The sequence below is a fragment of the Arachis stenosperma genome, chromosome 7 (assembly GCF_014773155.1).
Source record: "Arachis stenosperma cultivar V10309 chromosome 7, arast.V10309.gnm1.PFL2, whole genome shotgun sequence".
Taxonomy (NCBI): domain Eukaryota; kingdom Viridiplantae; phylum Streptophyta; class Magnoliopsida; order Fabales; family Fabaceae; genus Arachis; species Arachis stenosperma.
The window spans coordinates 81465722-81486503 of NC_080383.1; the positions used below are offsets into that span (position 1 = coordinate 81465722).

Here is a 20782-nt window from a genome sequence, read left to right on the forward strand (position 1 = left end):
TGAAAATACATAAGAACAAGGTCTAGGCATGGCCGTGTGGCCAGCCCCCAAAAGTGATCAAAAGATTCAAAGATCTAAAGATGATCTAAGATCCAAAGATGATCAAAAGATCGAAAATGATCAAAAGATGATAATACAATAGCAAAAGGTCCTATATGTAGAGAACTAGTAGCCTAGGGTTTACAGAAATGAGTAAATGACATAAAAATCCACTTCCGGGCCCACTTGGTGTGTGCTTGGACTGAGCATTGAAGCTTTCATGTGTAGAGACTTTTCTTGGAGTTAAACGCCAGCTTTTGTGCCAGTTTGGGCGTTTAACTCCCATTCTTGTGCCAGTTCCGGCGTTTAACGCCGGGCAGTTTTGAGCTAATTTGGAACGCCAGTTTGGGCCATTAAATCTTGAGCAAAGTATGAACTATTATATATTTCTGGAAAGCCCAGGATGTCTACTTTTCAACGCCGTTGAGAGCGCGCCAATTGGGCTTCTGTAGCTCCAGAAAATTCACTTCGAGTGCAGGGAGGTCAGAATCCAATAGCATCTGCAGTCCTTTTCAGTCTCTGAATCAGATTTTTGCTCAGTTCCCTCAATTTCAGCCAGAAAATACCTGAAATCACAGAAAAACACACAAACTCATAGTAAAGTCCAGAAAAGTGAATTTTAACTAAAAACTAATAAAAATATACTAAAATCTAACTAAAACATACTAAAAACATTCTAAAAACAATGCCAAAAAGTGTACAAATTATCCGCTCATCAAACTCCAAAGAACACATGCCATATCCAAAGGTCTGAAGATGCTACAACCTCAAGTACTATGGTTGTAACCCCACGATAACCACTCATGTACATACCTTTCCACGCCTTCGGACAATTTTTCCATTGCCAATGCATGCAGTCAATGCTACCCGACATGCTAGGGAAGCCACGACCCTCCGCCATTTGTAGCAGGCGTTGTACGTCATTTGGATTGGGTTTTCGCAAGTATTCATCCTCGAACACCGAAATGACACCTTCAACAAATTTTTCCAAGCATTCAATTGTAGTGCTCTCGCCTATGCGCACATAATCATCAACAGCATCAGCTGATATGCCATATGCTAACATCCGTATCGCAGCGATACATTTCTGGAGTGGCGACAAGCCTCTTCTTCCAGTTGCATCAACCCTCTGTTGGAAATACGGATAGACATTTGAGAGAGCATCTACTATCCGAAGGAACACATGTCTTCTCATTCGAAATCTCCGTCGGAAAATGTCAGCATTATACACCGATTCATCTACAAAGTATTCTTGGAAAAGGCGATGATGTCCTGCTTCTCGATCTCTGTTGATCCATCTACGAGTAATTGGGATAGAACTTCTATCGATATCTTCTTCTTCTGAATCTTCGAGTAAACACTCATCGAACCAATTATCTATGAGTGTGTTATCTTGCCGTCTTCTTTTGCCATACAAAGCCTCATTAAACATATCATCAAAATTTCTAGCCATATTTAGAAATATATTTTTAGTTCTCTTCCGAGGTGAGAAACAAGAGTTGAAGTAGAGTTGCGGAGTCATTGATAGTTGATATTTATAAGTGTGTCTGCAATAAGTACCTTAACGGCTAGTTTTGCAACGGCTACTTAACGGCTAGTTTTGCAACGGTCACTTTCATGAACAATAAGGGCACAATAATATTGACTAATTTAAAAACTTACATCAGAAATAAATAAAACAAACTACATCACATACCAGTAATACGCAATAAAAATAATAACATACTACATAACTCTACGAATACAAGGAACCATTAAGTAAACCACTTGACGATTATTTTCTCACATGCAATCTCATGAAGAGCTTGTCATTTTTCACTCATTGAAAACGTGTCAGCATTAAGTATTTGCATATCCATCTCCCTTTCCCTTTCCTTGGCCATCCTTTCCATTTCCCTTTCTTTTGTTTTTATCTCAATTTCTTTAATATACCTCTAAGTTTGTAATTCTTGTTCTTTCATTGCCGCCTGAGCTTGTAATTCTTGTTCTTTCATTGCCGCTTGAGCTTGTAATTCATTCTCTTTGATAGCCATAATCTTTGCTCTATGTTCCTTCTCCTCTTCTCTTTCTTTTCCCTATCCATTAGTTTCTTTTCTCTAACATTCTCAATATCTTCCATGAAAGACAATTTTTTAACAACCGATTATTTTCTTTAGCTAAAATCTTCAGACATTTGTGCTTTTCCCTTACCTTTTCGCTTGCTCTTCTTTGATCCTTGTGGGCGAACGGGAGAGTCCACATCAGGCTCGTTAGCCAACGGTGTTTCTGGGTTTGATGAGGATGAGTATGCTCCAGTTGCACTAACCTTGGTTCTCTTTGAGCTGCCACTCTGTGTAGGTAGTTGGCTCCTCCATTTTTGCTCTAACCGAAGCATGTTCCAATGCCTCTCAAAAGTGAATTTTTGACCATAATTTGTGGAATAAAGTTTATAAGCCAACTCCTTTATATCATCAGCGTTCGAACCACTCTTTATGTTTCGACTAGCTTGATCGTAGCAACCAGCAAATTGTGCAACAGCCTTGTTAATCTTATACCATCATTTCTTACATGCAACTACCCCCTTGTCATATCGGAGCAATATTCTACACAGTAGCTATGAATTCGACTCCAAAATGTTTCCTTCTTTTGATCGGTACCAACTACAGGATCAGTTGAAACATTTAACCATGCACTGATCAACATCTCATCCTCTTTCCAATGTCAGTGTTGAATACTATCTTGCCTCCAATCTTCAATATCATCATCATTGAGGTCGATAGCATCTAATCCAAGAGGGTTGGCAAAATCTGAATATTACGAATTTGGACTAGATTGTATAGGAGTTTGAGAGGATGGGTTAGAAAAGCCACAAACACCAGATGAGTTATGTCTTGATGCACTGAATTGAGTTGGAAACGGCAAAGAAGTTGGAGTAACATTTCCGATAGAGGGGTTAAATATAGATGAAAATAGAAAATGTGGTGTTTGTGAATTTTGATTTTGTGGTTGGAATATAGGAAATTGATTATTATAAGGAGCTTGAAAATTGAAATTAGACAAATTTTGTGGATTTGGATTTTGAAATGTATTCGGTAGTGTGAAGTTTTGATTTGGGACTTGAGAGTTTGAGGTTTGAGATTGTTGGGTATTTGGAATTTGAGAAAAGTTTTGTAAGTAATTGAAGAAAGAGTTGAGTTGGTTTGGATCCATTTTTCCAAACAAAAAACAATATCAGCAGAACTTTGATTTCGTAAACTTGGAAGAAGATGAAGAAGAGTAGTAGAAAGTGTGAGAATAGAAATGTATGTAAGTGGTATATATAGAGTAATAAAATATTAATTTATTAATAATAACGGTAACATAGTAACGGTTAATTTTCAACGGCTAATTTTGCAACGGCTAATTAAATATAATAATATAAATCATTAATTAAATAAAAATTTAATTATTTAATCTAATTAATTATTTTAATTATTAATTAAATAAAAATATAATTATTTAATATAAATAATTATTATAATTATTACTAAATTAATTATTATTTAATTATTTAATATAATTAATTAAAATTTTATATAATTATTTATTTAAATAATAATTTGCCATTTGGCAAGTTATTATTGGCTTCTCAAAGTTCCTGTTTAGAGGGCCTAGTTCCTCTAGAAATTCGTGTGAAGACCTTCTTTCCTTTTGCTCCAACGGCTAGGACCTTCCGACTCAACTAACTACGGAATACGTGTCTAGTTTTCATTACCTAAAATAAAATCTCTATAAATCTGTATCAATTTAGCTCTGTACCGTATAATTGACCAAAATTGTATATATATTTAACAACAAACAAGGTTCAACTTCCTTATTTTAATTTTCATTAAAGTTTTGTGGCTATTTTTTATTTTAAAGATATATTTTAATAGTATAATAATAATTTTTTTAAGCTTTTAATATTTTCAATAACTTTAAGTAAAATGTTTTTTTATGTTGCTCTTAAAATGTATTTTTAGAATATATATTAACAAGATTCAAAAAAATAATTGAGGTATTTGTATTATTTTTTGCTTTTTGTTCTCCCATCACATTTTTTAGCCAAATGTTTCACCCACATATCTTATGTTAATAAAAAATATTAGTTTTTCAATTATGGTTTACTTTCTCCATATTAGCATTCCCCGAATACTGATTTGGTCCATAAAAAAAGTATAATATTTTTTAATAATAATTAAAAAATAGTTATTTTAAATCATAAATTATGACTATTTTTTAAAATTTAAAAAGCATACTAAAGTTAATCTTCGAGTTTAAATTATGTTATATCACGGTAAATTGGGCAATTAAATAAATAAAGTATTCATATAAATCTAAACCATTTATACGAATGTAAAAAAATATATGGTCAAAATTTATTCGTATAACAAGGAATGAAAGACTCCGTGTTCTTTGAAAAATGACATGCTATTATTAGAGGTAATAAATAATAAATAAAGTAACATTCATTAAAAATATGTACAGTCTATTTAAAAAAAAAAAAAACATTAACCTGATCATTAAACATAATAAAGTAAACTGTTAACAATAAGTGTTGAGCAGGATCATGAGGTGAATTCACCATTTGATAATAAGAAAAATTCAAGAAACGCATTAAATTTGTTCCGTTCATATAAAATGAAATCTAAGGCTCTCGAGAAAAGAGCAACATATATATCTACTGAAGCAACAGACAAAAAAAAGAAGAAAAGTTTGTATGCTGAAACAACTCGTGCTAGCATCTAATAATAAATAATAAATAAGAAAAGAATGAATATTGCTATGCTTTCTTCTGCAAATTGTTTGTTTCAATCAACTCTTTAAGATCCTTAAGGATGGTAGGCTTTGATCGAACATCACGCTGATTTGTCAAAGTTGCAACAAAGTCTTTAGGGACAAAGCATAGTTCCTCAGAATAAAGCTTCTCTTGAACAGAGGGAGAAGTAACAAGAGCACATAGATCTTCACTTGGAGGAGCAACCTCATCTTCTTTCTGCAACCATTATTATTATAGTAAAATATGAGAAGCAGAAATGTTTGAACAAACTCAATTAAAACTTATAAAAAAGCAAGAGTGTTGGATACACACAAGTGCTCAGTTCATTATTTCTAATCGCACTTCTCATGAAGTAAATTGCTAAAATTATTATTTTTAATTGGTGGACCACTTCTCTAATATATAGTTCAGAAAAGAATATTAAAAACCCTCTTGCAATTACCCAAAATAAATAATAGAAAAGAGGCAGTTACATGTTAAACAGTTAGATAAGTAGCTCATTTTTATTTTTTATTTCTCTAAATTTATAATTCTTGTTCCTAAAGTTTCTCTTGTTGTGTTGACCAAATCCTCCCATTCAAATAACTGTTTCCTTAAAATTCTCTTTTACTTTCTCTCTCTTTGTATGTCTATCTCATATAACTAACCATATTAATGCAATAATAACATGTATTTATTCTTGAGGAGCAATGTCGAGTTCATGTAGAATTAATCTTCGGTAATTCTACTTTGTTTAAAAAATAAAACATTTTAAATTCAAACAGAAATTATTATGGACAAGTGAGGGACAAGCAAAAGATTCTAAACCATTAATATCTAATATGTAATTAATCATTGATTTCAAATAACTTTAAACATTAGAGGTGATAAAAGAAATTCATGAGTAAATAACATACAAATAATTTCTCCAAAAATAATATTTGGGATACTCACAATTAAGCCAACCTTAAACAATGAAGAAAAGGAACAACAAAAATTAAGGCAGCACTGTAGAAGAGTACATAAAGTTGCAACATTAAATCTAGAACTTAATTCTAAACAAAATATTTCTTCGGCCTAATTCTTAATTATAAGAATTATCTAAACAAAAAATTCAAAAAAAAAAATATATTAAAAAATATATAAACGTTATTCTCATCCTCAAACCATCGTAATATTACAGTCATCCAAAAAAACACTACTATGGATGCATGTAACAAATAATAATAATAATAATAATAATAATAATAATAATAATAGAAGCAGTTACCTGAATTGTGTTCATTAGTTGAAGCATACCAACTTGAGTTTGAAGGTACTTCACATATCTAGAAGCTGCATGGAGCATCTCAGCTGTGTTCATCTTTGGTCCACCAGGAACCAACTTTCCAAGCTCTTGTGTCTTCTCTGTGATCTTCCTTCTTCTCTCCCTTGCCGCTATACTCTGTGCAGAAATAGTTCTCTCACTGTCCTTCTTCTCACTCTCATTATTAATTCCCACACAAAAACCATTGCGTACAACTTCAGGAACCATGAAGTCTGATGAAGGTACTGCTACTGCTGCAGGTAATAGTAATTCTTCTGCTAATGCTGCTTCTTCTGATGGTAATAAGGAAGATGAATTCAGTATAAACCCATCAAATAGACTGGGCGATGCAAACTCCTTGAGTGGAGGAGGGAGTTGGAGTTCTTCATCCTCATGAAAGTACTTTTGGCGTTTGGGACATGAAAGAAGGGTATTAACATTAGAATATTCGGTCTGAAATAGATCATTGGGTGAGATAAAGGAGTTATGAGAAGAAGTGCAATCAGGACCATGTTGATGAGAAGACAAAAATTCATTATTAAGGTCAAAATAAGGGTCAAAGAAAAAGTTGTTAGGAAACAAGCCTTCCTGGTTGTGTTGGTGGTAATAATGGTCAGGTGTAAGTTCTTCTGGTGTAGTTAGTTCATGAAAATTGGTGGTAAAATTTTCTGATATTAATGAATTTTGAAGTGCATCTCCATTCAAGTACGTACTCAGTGCCATTGAAAATAGTAATAGAAAAACAGAAGTTAAAACCTGAAATGATAGTAAAGTTGAATTAGTGTAATGGAATAGTAAAATAGAAAATTAGTGTAGCATTTAATTAACTACTCTCCTCTACTATGTACATGAGAATGTCCAAGTTAATGATTAAGCTAAAGTTCAAATAAATACATGCTACTAAGTGAAAATAAAAATCTTTCTGTATAAAGATAAAAAATGACAAAAGAATCTTAGTTTGAAAGCTACAAAATCTTTTAACGTACCTTTTCTTGACTTGGAAAGCTACAGAATCTTTGAAGAGAAAGAGAGAGAAAAGAGAGTAATAAGACTATAGAAGACTTATACGAGCAGTACAGTAGAGCTGTATGTAAAAATGATAGTTACATGTAAATACATAAACTGACTCTTATGCTCCTTCCTAGTGTGCTACTTTGTGGGTTCAGATTTTCTAGGAGAAGTTACAAAGGCAGTTACATTTCTATTTTTTTATTTTATGATTTTTTTTCATCACTTACTATGCTATTAATCATTCAGATAATTATAACATATATTGTTTATGTATGTTATCTATTAATTTCTTTTGCCATCAAAATATTAAGTTTGATATCAAAATTATTTGTTAAAAATTGAAAATAAATTTTATATGGATTATTTTTATAAATTATTATATACCATCACTTAAATGAAAGAATAAATTAACAAACATTATTAATAATGTATCACTAAATTATATTAAAGACAACGATAATAAAAAATACTAATAAAAGTTTTAATATTTAAAATATATCTTTTATTATATATATCTATATAAAAAACTATTTGTTAAAAAATATTGGTTAACTATCTTAGCTAAACTAATTACATGTTTATTATAATTATACTTATTTAACTAATAAATAAAAAGGTAGACTAATAAGCACCATAAGTGCATGATAATATAATAATATTTTATTAATATTTTTTTTTAAATTCTGTTCCACTTATTTTTTTTTAGAATTTTCAGTATGTTTTCTAATAGTTAGGTGCCAAATATGTAATTTAACGATTTATCATAGTTTTTTTTGCTTGTTTATGTTGAGTTTAAACAATATATAATTATCAAAAAAATTATTTGTATAACTTATTATTCATAATTAATTTATCGTATATTTTGAAAATACCTTTAATTCATATTTTAAAAATAATTGTACTAAATATAATATAAAATATTTACTTCAAAAAATAGGTACTAATGTTTCATAATTATTATTATTTGTAGTCAAGATAAATAGGTACTAATGTTTCATAATTGTACTAATAGTAAAATTTGAAGATAAATTTTATTCAAGAAGAAGGTATTGTAATATTGCCGTGATAGGATAAAATAAATTAAAGATGTGTACTAAAGATAGAGTACTGTGAGTATTTTATTATATATGATTGAATACTTTTAACTTATTTTATGATGAATGTATAATATAATATTTATATTAAATTGTAAGTAATAAACAACAAGATTTTCATATAAGGATTAAAAAACAAATTTTGTCCGTCATTCATGTTAAAAAATTCATCACGTTCATAATAATAAGATAATGATGTATAAATAATTTTTTCAAAATATACATTGACACATGATTCTAATCACTAAATAATGAGCAAAGAACAAAATTCAACCACTACTATATTCAAATAAAAATTTTTAACCTAAACAAAATCATGTAAAGTTATACACCTGCTAAAATATAAGAGTACACAGTTAAACTGAAAAAAAAAAAAAGGTGGTGCTCTGAAGGCGATTGCAGAAATAAATCAATTCAGGCTGCGCGGGAAAACTGTGTATGTAGGAGAAGCCAAGTTTCGAAGGAATTTTCAGGTGGGGAACCGACGGGTGAATGTGGATACTGGACGAGACTTGGAAAGAAAGCCAGAGAATGCTGTTACTGATAACGGGGCTCAGCGAGAACTGGAGAGGGAGCCCGAGCACATGCTTACTGCTAAGGAGCCGGTGATCAATCCTGGGTTAGGAGACCCGCGTGTAGTTGGCCGAACGCTACTCAAGCAGGGCAAGGGGTGCTCGAAAAGGGTGGAAGTTCCCATTGTGGCGGACAATATGAACTGGTTGGTAAGGAGCTTAGTAGGATGCACGCTGAAACCTATAGACCTCCATTTGTTGAAGAGAGTTATCCAAGCAAATCTGCATCATGTGGAGACTGTTAGGGAGATCGGAGAAACTAAAGTCTTGGTGTAGAATATGCTGATGAGGCTTATAATTTTAAGATGGATACTCTGTTGCAAGTCCTTCATCGGGTCAGGCGTTGGGAAGAGACAGAACGCTGTGTGTCTCGCAGGGTGTGGTTGGAGTGTCACGGAGTGCCTCTGCATGTCTGGTCACCAGAAACATTTAAAGCAATAGGAGGTTTATGGGGCAATGTTCTTCATTGTCTTATCCAAACAGGAGAAGGGGCTTCCTTCCGGGTGGGTAGGATTGAAGTTGAAACAGAGAAGTTTGATACGATTAGCGACTGGGTACAACTTGCTGTTGGGGAAAATGAATTTACGATAATTGTGAAAGAGGTGGGGTTGGGGAATGATGGAACGGCGATCTTGGAGGAGGAAGGGCGGGTCCAGGAGGGGCATAACGTGGCCGGTTCTTGTGTTCATAATATGAAGATGACAAAGGTGCAGTGGGATCCGGCGGCGGATCTGATAATCGGGAATGCCCAGGGGGGTGATTGTGGGGAGGACAGAATAGTAATTCCGGAGGTGATATTCAATGATGTGAACGTTGAGTTTTTGAATTTCAAACATCAAGCATATGCAACAGATTCGGTGAGTCGTACCCAGAATCTTGATCAGGCGGTTATGAAGGGATATGGTTGTGAAGAGGTGGATTCTGACAGAACGGTTACAGAGGATTTTGGTGCAGGGAGAGAAAGGGATATTGGCTATCCTAATATACAAAGTGGGCCTTTAAGTTTGGGCCAGTCACCCTTTTACCGGGTATGTTCATGCAGGAAGGAGTGTGAGCTGGGCCTAGCACAATTAAGCCCAAAAACAAATCAGATTAGGAGAGGGCCACGGGGCTTGGAGAGTGTGCAGTTTGGGAGGGAGAATGAGGGTGGGCCTGATTTTGATGGGCAAGGGTTGGACCGGGATGCTGAAAACCTAACCCAGGAGGATTCGGGTCGGGCAGAGGGGAACCAACTTCAGATTGTCTCCCCTGCTGTGTTGGCGGCGGCGAACCTTGACTCTCCTGTGGCGTTAGTGGCACCTGACCGGGTGGGCGTGGGGGTGGTAGATGGCGAGGCCAGGCCGCTCCCGCTGTGCCAGTTACCGGCCAGCTCTTTGGATGGTGCGAGGTTGGACCTGGCCGGCTCTCTGGACGTCGCGACTTCGGATCTGGGTTCGGTGCAGGTTGTGAGAGGGGATGTGGCTGGTGGCTACGGGATGGAAACGAGGGAGGGGTTGCGGTTTGGCAAGGGAGGCATGGTACAGGGGACAAGGGAGGTAGAAGGGGATTTCGCGGACACGGACGGTGCTGCTGATGGGGCTGAACGGCTGCACCTGGTCCGGCTGGGCGAGAAGGAGACGCCATTGGGGGCAAACCGAAGAGTAGGGGAGGGCATGCAAGAAGCGCTGGCTGAGGTTGAAGACACCTTAGAGGTTGAAGCTGATTCTGGAACAGGTGGAGGGCGGAACATAAAAGGAGCTGAAGTTAGAATTTCCAAGGAAGCACAGGTTAAGGAAAATCAAGTAACATGGGCACTGGCAGTGGAATCTGGTGCGGTGTTGTACGATGAAGACGTGGATATTATGAGTATTTTACAGGCTCAGAATGAAAAAATAGCAGAGAAGCGCAAGCTGGCAAAAAGGAAAGAAAAGGCAAGACGGAGTCGGCCTAAGAATAAAATTAAGGTGAGTAGTACTTTGATTAAATGATTGTGAGCTGTTGGAATGTTAGGGGGTTGAGGGGAGACGGAAAGTTGAGTATGGTAAAAATGTTGAAGACAAAATATAATGTGAACATGTTAGGATTGCTTGAAACAAAAAGGGAGATTATTTCGAAATATGATGTTGCTAGGATTTGGGGTACTAGTTCTGTGGGTTGGGAGTTTGTGGAGTCTGTTGGGGCAGCTGGGGGGCTGTTGTTGATGTGGGATGACATGATATTTAAGAGAAGTAACTGTTATAAAGGTGAGAGGTGGGTGTGCATTGAAGGTTTAGCAACAAAGAATAATTTTCAGTGTGCTGTTTGCTTGGTGTATGGGGCACATGGAAGGGAGGAAAAGAGGGTGGTGTGGAAGGAGTTGAGTTATGTTGCAGGCTTGTGTCAGGTTCCATTCTGTTTGTTGGGGGACTTTAATGAGATTTTGCAAATTGAGGATCGCAAAGGGGCGACAAGTTTGCCGGTTTCTGCGGAAGAGTTTAAGAGTTGGGTTCAAGACATGGAGCTAGTGGATCTACCCCTTAATGATAGGAAGTTCACATGGTTCAGGGGTCAATCTTGTAGCAAAATTGATAGGGTGTTGGTTACTATTGAATGGGTGGAGGAGTTTCCTGACATTAGGCTGAAGGGTGGTCCACGGGGATTGTCAGATCACTGCCCGTTGATTATGGAGACTACAAGAGCAAGCGGGGACCCTAGACTGTTCAGGAGTCTGGATTCCTGGTTTACCCATGAGGGTTTTCTAAGGACAGTAAAGAATGAATGGCGAAATTTGAGCGGTGGTCCGTTTATTGGTAAACTGAAGGAATTGACGATACCTTTGAGAAAATGGCACAAGGAAAACTTTAGTGATATGGATAACAGGCTGCAAAGGTTTGAAGATGAGATCAGAAAGTTGGACGACCTGGTTAGTAATGGGATTTATGATGGTACAACGGAGGCCAGACGGAAGGCGTTGGTGAGGTTTTGTGAAAAGTGGTACATAAGGAAGGAAATTCATTGGAAGCAGATGTCTCGGTCTAAGCATGCTAGGGATATGGATAGGAATACCCGGTATTTCCATAACATTGCCTCGGCTAGAAGGCGGAATAACAGGATTGATGCCCTGATGATTCATGGACGACTTGTGAGGAATCAGATAAGAATAAAGCATGCAATAAGGGAATTCTACAAGGAGTTGTATCGCCAGGAGGATGCTCCACGGATTGGGGTTCGAGATGGGCTGTTAAAGCAAGTTGGCAGAGCTGAGGCAGAAGCTTTGGAGGTTCTACCGACGGTAGAAGAAATCAGGGAGGCGGTTTGGGATTGTGATTCTTCTAAAGCACCAGGGAGTGATGGGTACAATATGAACTTCATTAAGAAATGCTGGGAAGAAATTGGTCATGAGTTCACTGCAGCGGTGATGGAATTCTTCCACAGTTCAAAGATACCAACGGATGTGAATACCACATGGGTGGCCCTGGCCCCAAAATTTGTGGGTGCGAAGGAGATCAAGGATCTTCGCCCGATCAGTTTGGTGGGATGTGTGTATAAAGTGATTTCGAAGGTCCTGGTCAGAAGAATGAGACCAGTTATGCCGGGGTTGGTGGGGGAGACTCAGACTGCGTTTGTCAAAGGCAGAAAAATTCATGATGGTGCTCTCATCGCCTGTGAGACTGTCCATTGGCTGAAGGCGCGGAGGAAAAAAGCAGCAATCATCAAGCTGGATTTTCATAAAGCTTATGATAGAGTTCGATGGAGCTTTGTGGATATAGTGTTACAGAAAATGGGGTTTGGACAGCGCTGGAGGAATTGGGTAAAGGAGTGCGTTAGTACGGCCACTATGTCTGTTCTGATAAATGGGTCACCGTCCAAGCTGTTTCACATGGAGCGAGGCCTTAGACAAGGAGATCCTCTCTCTCCGTTCTTGTTTGTGCTAGTGGTCGAGGTGTTGCATCGGATGTTGGGAGAAGCAGTTAGGAATGGACGCATTGCTCCACTACTGGTCGGAGGAGAGCATATTGAATTGTCACACTTACAATTTGCAGATGATACGATCCTGTTTTGTCCACCAGACACGGACACAATTGTGAATTATAAGAGACTGCTGCGGTGTTTCGAGTTGATGTCGGGGCTCAGCATTAATTTTGATAAGTCAAATCTGATATCAGTGAATTGTGATCAGGATTGGGTAGATCAGGCGTGTGGTATGCTAGAGTGCAATGAAGCGGTTTTACCAGTGAGGTACCTTGGCATCCCCTTGGGTGCGAATCCGCGCATGGTGAAAACTTGGAAACCGATAATAGACAAGGTGGAAGAGAAACTTAGCCTGTGGAAAGCGAAGGTTCTGAACAAAGCGGGTAAGCTGGTGCTCATCAAATCAGTGCTGAATAGCCTACCAATATATTACCTTAGTTTGTACAGGATGCCAAAGGCGGTTGCGGATAAACTTATTGTGTTACAAAGGAGATTTTTGTGGTCTAAGGGGGATGGTAATGATGGTATCCCGTTAGTTAAGTGAGAGTTGGTTTAGGCACCGAAAAAGGTTGGGGGCTTGGGGATTGGGGATGCAATGCTTTGAAACACAACTCTCTTATTCAAATGGTGGTGGCGGTTTTCAAAGGAGGAATGCCCATTGTGGAAAAAGATTGTATGCTCGTGTAACAACCTGAACTCTGATGAAATGCTCATAAATCAGCAGTTGCCGAATAGAGGAGGGCCATGGAAAGACATTTGTCATTTGAACATTAAGGAGCAGCGGCTAAAGGACAAACTGCTTATTGGCCTGGCGAGGGAGGTAGGGAATGGGAGGAGCACCCTGTTTTGGGAAGATAACTGGCTGCAAGGTGAGCCCCTAAAACGGACTTTTCCAAGACTATTTTCTATTTCAAACAAACAAGGGTCTATGATAGGGGATTGTGGTTTTTGGGATGGACTCGAGTGGATATGAAATTTTCAGTGGAGAAGGGAGTTGTTCCAATGGGAGTTGGAGCTTGTCAACCAGCTTCATGAGAGGTTAAGGACGGTGACATTGGCAGATGGGCAAGAGGATCATATAGTTTGGAAGTTTGATTGTAAAGGGATATTCTCTACCAACTCTGTCGTGAAGGTCCTACAATCGGAGACTCTGTCAGCGGAGGTAACGAGCTACAGTTTTACAAGTACAGTCTGGAGAGGAGTGGTACCTCCGAGAATTGAGCTTTTTGGATGGTTTGTGCTTGTTGGTAGAGTTAATACCAAGGAGAGGTTGACCCGGCTAGGCGTTATTTTGCCAACTGATAATATCTGTGTTCTTTGCAAGAAGGAGGTAGAATCGGTCAAGCATTTATTTCTTCTCTGTGACTTTACATGGCAGGTCTGGTGCAGTTGGTTGAGGTCCTTTGGTGAAGATTGGGTTATTCTTGGTACCGTTAGAGAACTGTTTGAGAGTTGGACTGGTTGGCATAAGCGAAAACAAGAACAGAAGAGGAGGCTGACTGGGTTCTTCGCAGTGATTTAGAATATTTGGGTGGAACAAAATGCTAGGATCTTTAATGATAAGGAAACAGGTGTTGACTTCGTAATAAGGAGAACAATCCAGAGTTACAATGAATGGTCTGCTAGTGATTCTGCGGGTTGTTGATGGCATTGTCGATTTAGACTCATATGTTATATTTTTCCATGTAGTTTTTGTTGTTTAACTTGTTTGCTCCACCTTACAGTGTTGAGCTTCCTCTGTTTCAAAAAAAAAAGCTGAAAAAAAAAGAAAAATCAATTTGTATATATCTGTAACGAAAATTGATCAATTCACTTAATTTTACTTTTATGCATAAACATCACTTTTCAATATATAAATGTTTATAGTTCACAATTTTTTTTATTTATATAGAACTATGTTTAAAATAAAAATAAAAACAAATACAATAATTCTCCGAATCATTCAAATTTAAAGAAAACTAACAAAAGAAAAAAAATTGAGAATTGTTTTTATTAGTAAAGTATACAAAAGATTTCAACTAATGTTAAGTTCAAATGTGTTAAAATACACTCTTTAAATCTTTGTAGTATACACTTTAATAACCATACACCCACATAACACAAAAATTTTATAATTAATATCCAAATTCACAAGAGACACCAACCCTCCTATATTTTGGGGTTAGGGGGTTTAATAAAGCATAATTTCTTTTTGTACTATCATCCACTTTAAGGAATAACATCTTTGTGTTTATCTTCAATCTACCATGAACTAACTTTCTAACCTCTTAATATTAAAAAATTATTTTGATAGGTAATAATTATTATGATAATTTTTAAGTAATTTTTTATTGAAACCTTTTAAAGTTCTATTGACCATAAAGTATTTTATATTGTTAATATATAAAAAATTAAAGGTTTAATTATTCTGTAGGTCCTATAATTTCACCAAATTTTCAATTAGGTCCCTATATTTTTTTTTCTTTTCAATTGAGTTCTTATACATTTTTTTTTTCAATTTAGTCCTGGTTAATGTTAAACGTCAAAAAAATGTTAGTGAATTGTGAAATTACTTGTATACCCCTACGAACCTAATTGAAAAGAAAAAAAAAGTATAGGACCTAATTGAAAATTCGATGAAATTATAAATATTCAATGAAAGATATTCTTATAATCCATATTTAATGATTCTACGACATGAAATATACTCCTATACTCCTTTTTATTTTATCGCTATCATTCTTTTTCTTATTTATATACAAATTGTACCAAAAATACCTTCTCTATATTGTTTTTGACTTTCAAAAATACCTTATCTTAAGAACATACAAAAAAATAATAGATAAAATAAAACAGAAATAATAGTAATAAATATATATATAAAATTCAGTTTCCATCACTCAAGTATTGATTATGATCAACATAATGAAAGAATTTGCATATGGCATATAGTAATAAGAACCATTGATAGAGTAATTACTAAAGTTATTTACAAAAACCAATTTTTTTATAGTTCCTCAAACAAGAGAACCAATTTAACTGACAAAAACCCAAAAACAAGTATATTAAAAGCATGAATTTTCTCTATGTTCAAGCTAGAACAAGAAATACATACTTTTTCAAGTATCAATAAAAGACAAGACATATAAGGCAACAATCCAAAATTTTTCTGCACATTCTTGGATTAAACCATGTCAAATAGTATCAAAGGTCATCAACCAGCAATTTTCTGAGATTCACTCCTCTTTCCATCAGAAAAAATTCCTTGCTTGCTCTAGCAAAAACTGATATTTCATCTCCTTTGAATATGATTTTTGCCATTACAACTGATGCCAAGTGACACACAGGCCGTCGAACACCAAAAGTGAGCAGGGAATACAATGCATCCTCATACCATCTTTGCCACCACGAAATATTTTCCTAGAAAATATGATAAATTTTAATATCAAAAAACACACTAAGATTTTTAATAAAAACACAAATCAACAACAAATAATATCAAATGAATAGCACCAAACCTTAATTAAAAGCCAATTCTCAAAAGCAACAAGATAAGCATTAAGTTACTACCTCATATTATAAAACACACATTGTTATAGTTCTCCTAATTTTGTAAGTGTAGTACAATGACTCAGATCAGCTAATTAGATTTAGTTGTAAACTTGCAATAGTTTCAGCTATCATACGAGAATCAGAGACATGAAGATGAATTATAGCGCAAGAACCAAGATTCAGTGCTATTTTCCTCTATATGAATTCTCCAAAATTTTCTTCTGCTTTCTCTCATTTTTTGCTCCTTGAGAACTTGCTAATATGCATATATCGAAATTGAAACTATACTTCAGTTAATCACACAGCGACATACTCGTTTAAAATTTAGTTTTCAGAATAAGGGACTCTTGCAAACAATCCCAACAAATTTAGGACAACAAAATTTATTTATAATTTATTTTTACCACTACTCAATACTCAGTCCTCACTAGTAACTAATAAAAAAATCTCCCATTACTTGGGATTTTGGGTTGCCTCATAGGAATTACTCATGGAAGATCCAAGTTCAAGATAATGGCGATAAACATGTATTTGAGAATCAGTCATTATATTCTCAGTTTTATACACAGAATCAGTCATTATATTCTCAATAAACATGGAAGATCCACAGAATCAGTCATTATATTCTCAATTTTATACATTTTTCATGCTGGTTGTTACTTAATAACAATGTATAGACTAAAATAAGAACCATTTCATTATATGATGATGAAAATATAACTAAAAATAAGGGATCTATCCACATAAGCATGAGTTCAGCAGTATATACCTCAACTTCAATGGCATTAAATCAGAATCCAGAATCCCCTTTAACTGCAACAACAAGTCGATCTGAACAAGCCACTGTAGCCGAAATGAAATAACCAAGGCCAACCCCCAAGTCCCTGCATCCAACCTAGTCCTGGGCTCTGTCTGAAATGGAAGCCACGAAAGTAGGCACGACGAAGCGAAACCAGGCGCGAGGGACGGAGGGGCGGTGCGGTGAGGGAGGGACGGAGGCGTAGCGCGGCGAGGGAAGCATTGAAGCACGAAGGCACGTAGGCGAGACACGGCGAGGGAGAGAGGGACAGAGGTGCGGCAAAATACAAGGGACGAGCAGAATATAACGGACGAGGCACGACAGGGACGTCGAGAGGAGGAGGGCGGCGAGAGGACACCGTGCAGCAGATCTGGAGAGAGCTCGAAGAAAAGCTTAGGGCTAAGGATATGGGAGTGTGGGGTCAAGTGAGAAGAGTTTTTTTGGAATTTTTTAAATATAAAAGTGTCCTGCTATTCTAAAATAGAGAATATTCATTTTTTTAAGAGAATATTTTGTAATTTTAGACGTTTTTGTCACGATAGGGATTTAATTGAAAAAAAAATTAACATATAGGGACTCAATTGAAAAGAAAAAAAAATATAAAAACCTAATTAAAAATTTCGTGAAACTATAGAGACCAACAAAATAATTAAACCAAAATTAAATAAAAAAATTGTGTGTGTGCGCGCGTATTTCCAAAAAATGATTGTATCACATGATATAAACCGTAGACCATGCAGTCATGGACCAACCATTGTGACACCATTTTATGTTCACAAACACCAAAAACGATGGAATAAACTTAGTTTCAAAAGATTTAATTCTTTTTATAAAATCTCTTGACAAGAAAAAGAATGATATGTTAATTTTCTAAATATAAATTCTGCCGAGTTCATTTTCTTAATCAGTTTTTTTTATGTAACTTCTAAATAATTTTAAAATATTCCAACAAAATATTATATCAAATATAAAAGTCATATGTAACTTATAAAAAATAGATATATTTTTGTCAAATTTAGGATATTTTTTAGAGTTAAACCCTAAAGAGGTATCTGAGATTCACAAATTATATCAATTTAGTCCCTAATTTACCAATTGCTTTTACGTCTGCGACTTTGTTAAAATTGGACCACGGTCGTCCCTCTCTACATCTCCGACCAGATTAACTGCCGCCGGCAGTGACATGGCACTGAGATGCCATGCTGGGTGCCACGCTGGAGTGTCAATTTTGGTGCTAAAAGGAAAGGTGGATGGAACGGCGTTGTTTGAGACATGTTGAGAGTCAAAACCCAAATAACCCAACGTCTGTGATCACTTCCTCTTCCTCTTCTTCTTCTGAACACCAATACTATGCGCCATGAAATCCTGAGTCCTGGCGACTGTCTAGGGTTTGAAGGTGGAAAACGTTCGGCTTCGTGAAATTCACTGCCACTGTGATAGTTGTGTGCGATAATTGTTGGAGAAATCTGTGTACAGTCATTCACTAGCCCCTAACATTAGGAGGAGGCCAGGAACTCTAACAAGGAAAAGGAGAAAAGATGCTAATGAAGGTAATGGTGGTAACAAGAAAGCCAAACTAAGTGGAAATTTGAAAAGGCATATGAAGACATTCACATGTAGGTATTATGGAGTAAAAGGGCATACTAAGAGAGGGTGCGCAAAGAAGAGACTAGATGAAGTAGGTGTTGCTGTTGCAGCTGGAAAGGCTACTGCAGATAAAGCCAAATCCAATGCCACTACTTCTGCTTCTGGGGCTGGCCCTCAGCCTACTACCGCTGCTGCACCTGTTGATAATCCTCCTGCTGCTTCACCTGTTTATAATCCTCCTACTGTGGAGATTGAGCTATCACAACCAACTATAAAGGATCATAGGTAATACACTTCTTTTTGTCACTACATAGCTCCATCCAAAATTTATGTGCATTGGACTCATCCAGGATCGAAATGTTTTTCTATTGTAGGACATAGTAGGAGCTGCTGCACCAGCACCATCAAGGACAAAGAAGTTACCCACCAAAAAGAGGAGCTCACCACCACCTTAATCCATTGGTATAGATCTAATGCAAGGAGCCAGTGTAGCAACATCTTTAAGATTGGCCAATTTTTTGAATTTTGTTCCAACTCTCGATTTCAAAGCACCAAGGAAAAAGAACAATTGATGTTTGATGCCATGCTACTTACCCCCTCAGGGTGTTTAAATCAATATTTCTTTGTTTTGTTGATGACAGTTACTAGAGAGTTGCTTTGTTTAGGACAATAGGCCAAACTTTTATATTGCCAGACTTGATTTCTTTTGTGTTGCACTTTTTTTGTTCCTTTAATGTTTGCTACTCAATCATGTTTATCAGTTTTAGTAATTATGCATTATGCATTTTTCTATTATAAAGTTAGATGATTTTTAATTATTTTTCTTTATGGTAACTACTCTATCAAAACATGGCACATTACTTAAGAAAAAAAGCAACTATAACTTACTTTCATTCATCCATTAACATATTACATACAACATTATCAGAACTTTAAATTCATAACTAATACAACAACTACAGTGAAAAAGACCAGTATGCCTAAGAATTATATTATACATTTTTGGGTCCTCACTTCAGCTTCCAATTTTTCAATCCTCCAGGCTAAATTGACTCTCACTTGTTCATTGTCATTTGCAGTTGCATCCAGTCTTCCTATATGTTCCTCTTATTCTTCTACATCATCAGCCCAGAGAAAAAATCCACACCATGTTTTGCCCCTAGCCTGTGTATGAAGTATGATAAGGAGTAAAGAACAGAAAATCACTTAGCAATGTTTCTTAACAAAAACTCACTTTGGAAAACCAAAGAAGGGCTTATTCGGGTTGGTATTTGTTCTGAACCACCGAAGCACAGGCCGGCAGCCGCACCCACAATGCTCTGGCACCCTCGACGGTCTACTCCGACTTCGAGTACTCGTCGTTGATCATGTAGAGCTTCCTTGACCCTGGCTCGCACATCCAATCATGATTTTCGTTTTAGTTCAAAGAGTAACAACAACGAAGCAGAAGAATAATATTGCTGAGCAAAGAGAAGAAGATGAAGAGCGATAACGATGTCATGCAGGAAATTAGAGTTAAAAATAGATAGAGGGACCACAATGGGTCAAACATTTTCAATTGCTACCTCAGCTAGCCGTTATATATGCTAGTGCGACATCTCAACGCAATGTCACTGTCAGCGGCAGTTAATCTGGCCGTAGATGTGGAGAGGGATGACCGTGGTGAAATTTTAACAAAGTCGGGGACATAAAATGCAATTGGTAAGTCAGGGACTACATCGATGGAATCCGTGAATCTCAGAGACCACTTTAGAGTTTAACTCAATCAAAATATCATTTCTTTTCTGGAGCCAATTTGTCAAATATAAATTTTTTTGGACCAAAATAATAATTAACCTAAAAATATATTTGTTCATATCATGATCCAAAAATATAACCAAGCCCAAAATGAATAGAAGTCCACCCAAAAGAGTTGACCTCTAGGCCTACCCGACCTCATATAAGTTGAGCTCGACGACAACAGCTCAGCTCTACTTATCTAAATAAGTAACTAACTCCTAAGATATCTTCCACTTATCTAGAAGGGAGATCTCAACAACTTTCCTAGAAAAAGGAAACGGTTATCCACCATCAAAGGTGGAATTACTCTGAGAGGTGGTTATCAACTCTACTATAAATACACTGACACTCTCAGGTATACTCAGAACCTAATCTACT

The 20782-nt window shown here is 36.2% G+C and overlaps 4 protein-coding genes across 4 annotated transcripts; all 4 read right to left on the reverse strand.

The window, feature by feature from the left end:
- Positions 1-754: 754 nt before the first annotated feature.
- Positions 755-1492, reverse strand: LOC130939995 (uncharacterized). Its single transcript, XM_057868053.1, has one exon. The coding sequence runs from the start codon at positions 1490-1492 to the stop codon at positions 755-757; it is 738 nt and encodes a 245-aa protein (XP_057724036.1).
- Positions 1493-2191: 699 nt separating this feature from the next.
- Positions 2192-2721, reverse strand: LOC130939996 (glutathione S-transferase T3-like). Its single transcript, XM_057868054.1, has 2 exons — positions 2626-2721; positions 2192-2566 (listed from the first exon to the last, which is right to left on the reverse strand). The coding sequence occupies exons 1-2, from the start codon at positions 2719-2721 to the stop codon at positions 2192-2194; spliced, it is 471 nt and encodes a 156-aa protein (XP_057724037.1).
- Positions 2722-4819: 2098 nt separating this feature from the next.
- LOC130939997 (transcription factor bHLH52-like) lies at positions 4820-6329 on the reverse strand. The gene is made up of 2 exons (XM_057868055.1): positions 6066-6329; positions 4820-5032 (listed from the first exon to the last, which is right to left on the reverse strand). Exons 1-2 carry the CDS (start codon positions 6327-6329, stop codon positions 4820-4822), a joined length of 477 nt encoding a protein of 158 aa, XP_057724038.1.
- A 9323-nt stretch (positions 6330-15652) lies between these two features.
- LOC130939998 (uncharacterized) lies at positions 15653-18223 on the reverse strand. The gene is made up of 3 exons (XM_057868056.1): positions 18197-18223; positions 17009-17508; positions 15653-16107 (listed from the first exon to the last, which is right to left on the reverse strand). The coding sequence occupies exons 1-3, from the start codon at positions 18221-18223 to the stop codon at positions 16008-16010; spliced, it is 627 nt and encodes a 208-aa protein (XP_057724039.1). The 3' UTR covers positions 15653-16007.
- Positions 18224-20782: the final 2559 nt, after the last annotated feature.

Bases quoted from the DNA above. Each gene is read 5' to 3' on its own strand.
- LOC130939995 (XM_057868053.1), bottom strand. From the start codon at position 1,492: ATGGCTAGAAATTTTGATGATATGTTTAATGAGGCTTTGTATGGCAAA.
- LOC130939996 (XM_057868054.1), bottom strand. From the start codon at position 2,721: ATGTTGATCAGTGCATGGTTAAATGTTTCAACTGATCCTGTAGTTGGT. The intron at 2,567-2,625 runs GTAGAATATTGC...TGATGGTATAAG, and splicing joins GTCGAATTCATAGCTACTGT to ATTAACAAGGCTGTTGCACA.
- LOC130939997 (XM_057868055.1), bottom strand. From the start codon at position 6,329: ATGGTTCCTGAAGTTGTACGCAATGGTTTTTGTGTGGGAATTAATAAT. The intron at 5,033-6,065 runs GTAACTGCTTCT...TAATGGTTGCAG, and splicing joins AACTAATGAACACAATTCAG to AAAGAAGATGAGGTTGCTCC.
- LOC130939998 (XM_057868056.1), bottom strand. From the start codon at position 18,223: ATGTCACTGCCGGCGGCAGTTAATCTG. The intron at 17,509-18,196 runs GTCGGAGATGTA...ATTTTAGAATAG, and splicing joins TGCCGGCGGCAGTTAATCTG to CAGGACACTTTTATATTTAA. The intron at 16,108-17,008 runs GTATATACTGCT...CATATTTTCTAG, and splicing joins TTAATGCCATTGAAGTTGAG to GAAAATATTTCGTGGTGGCA.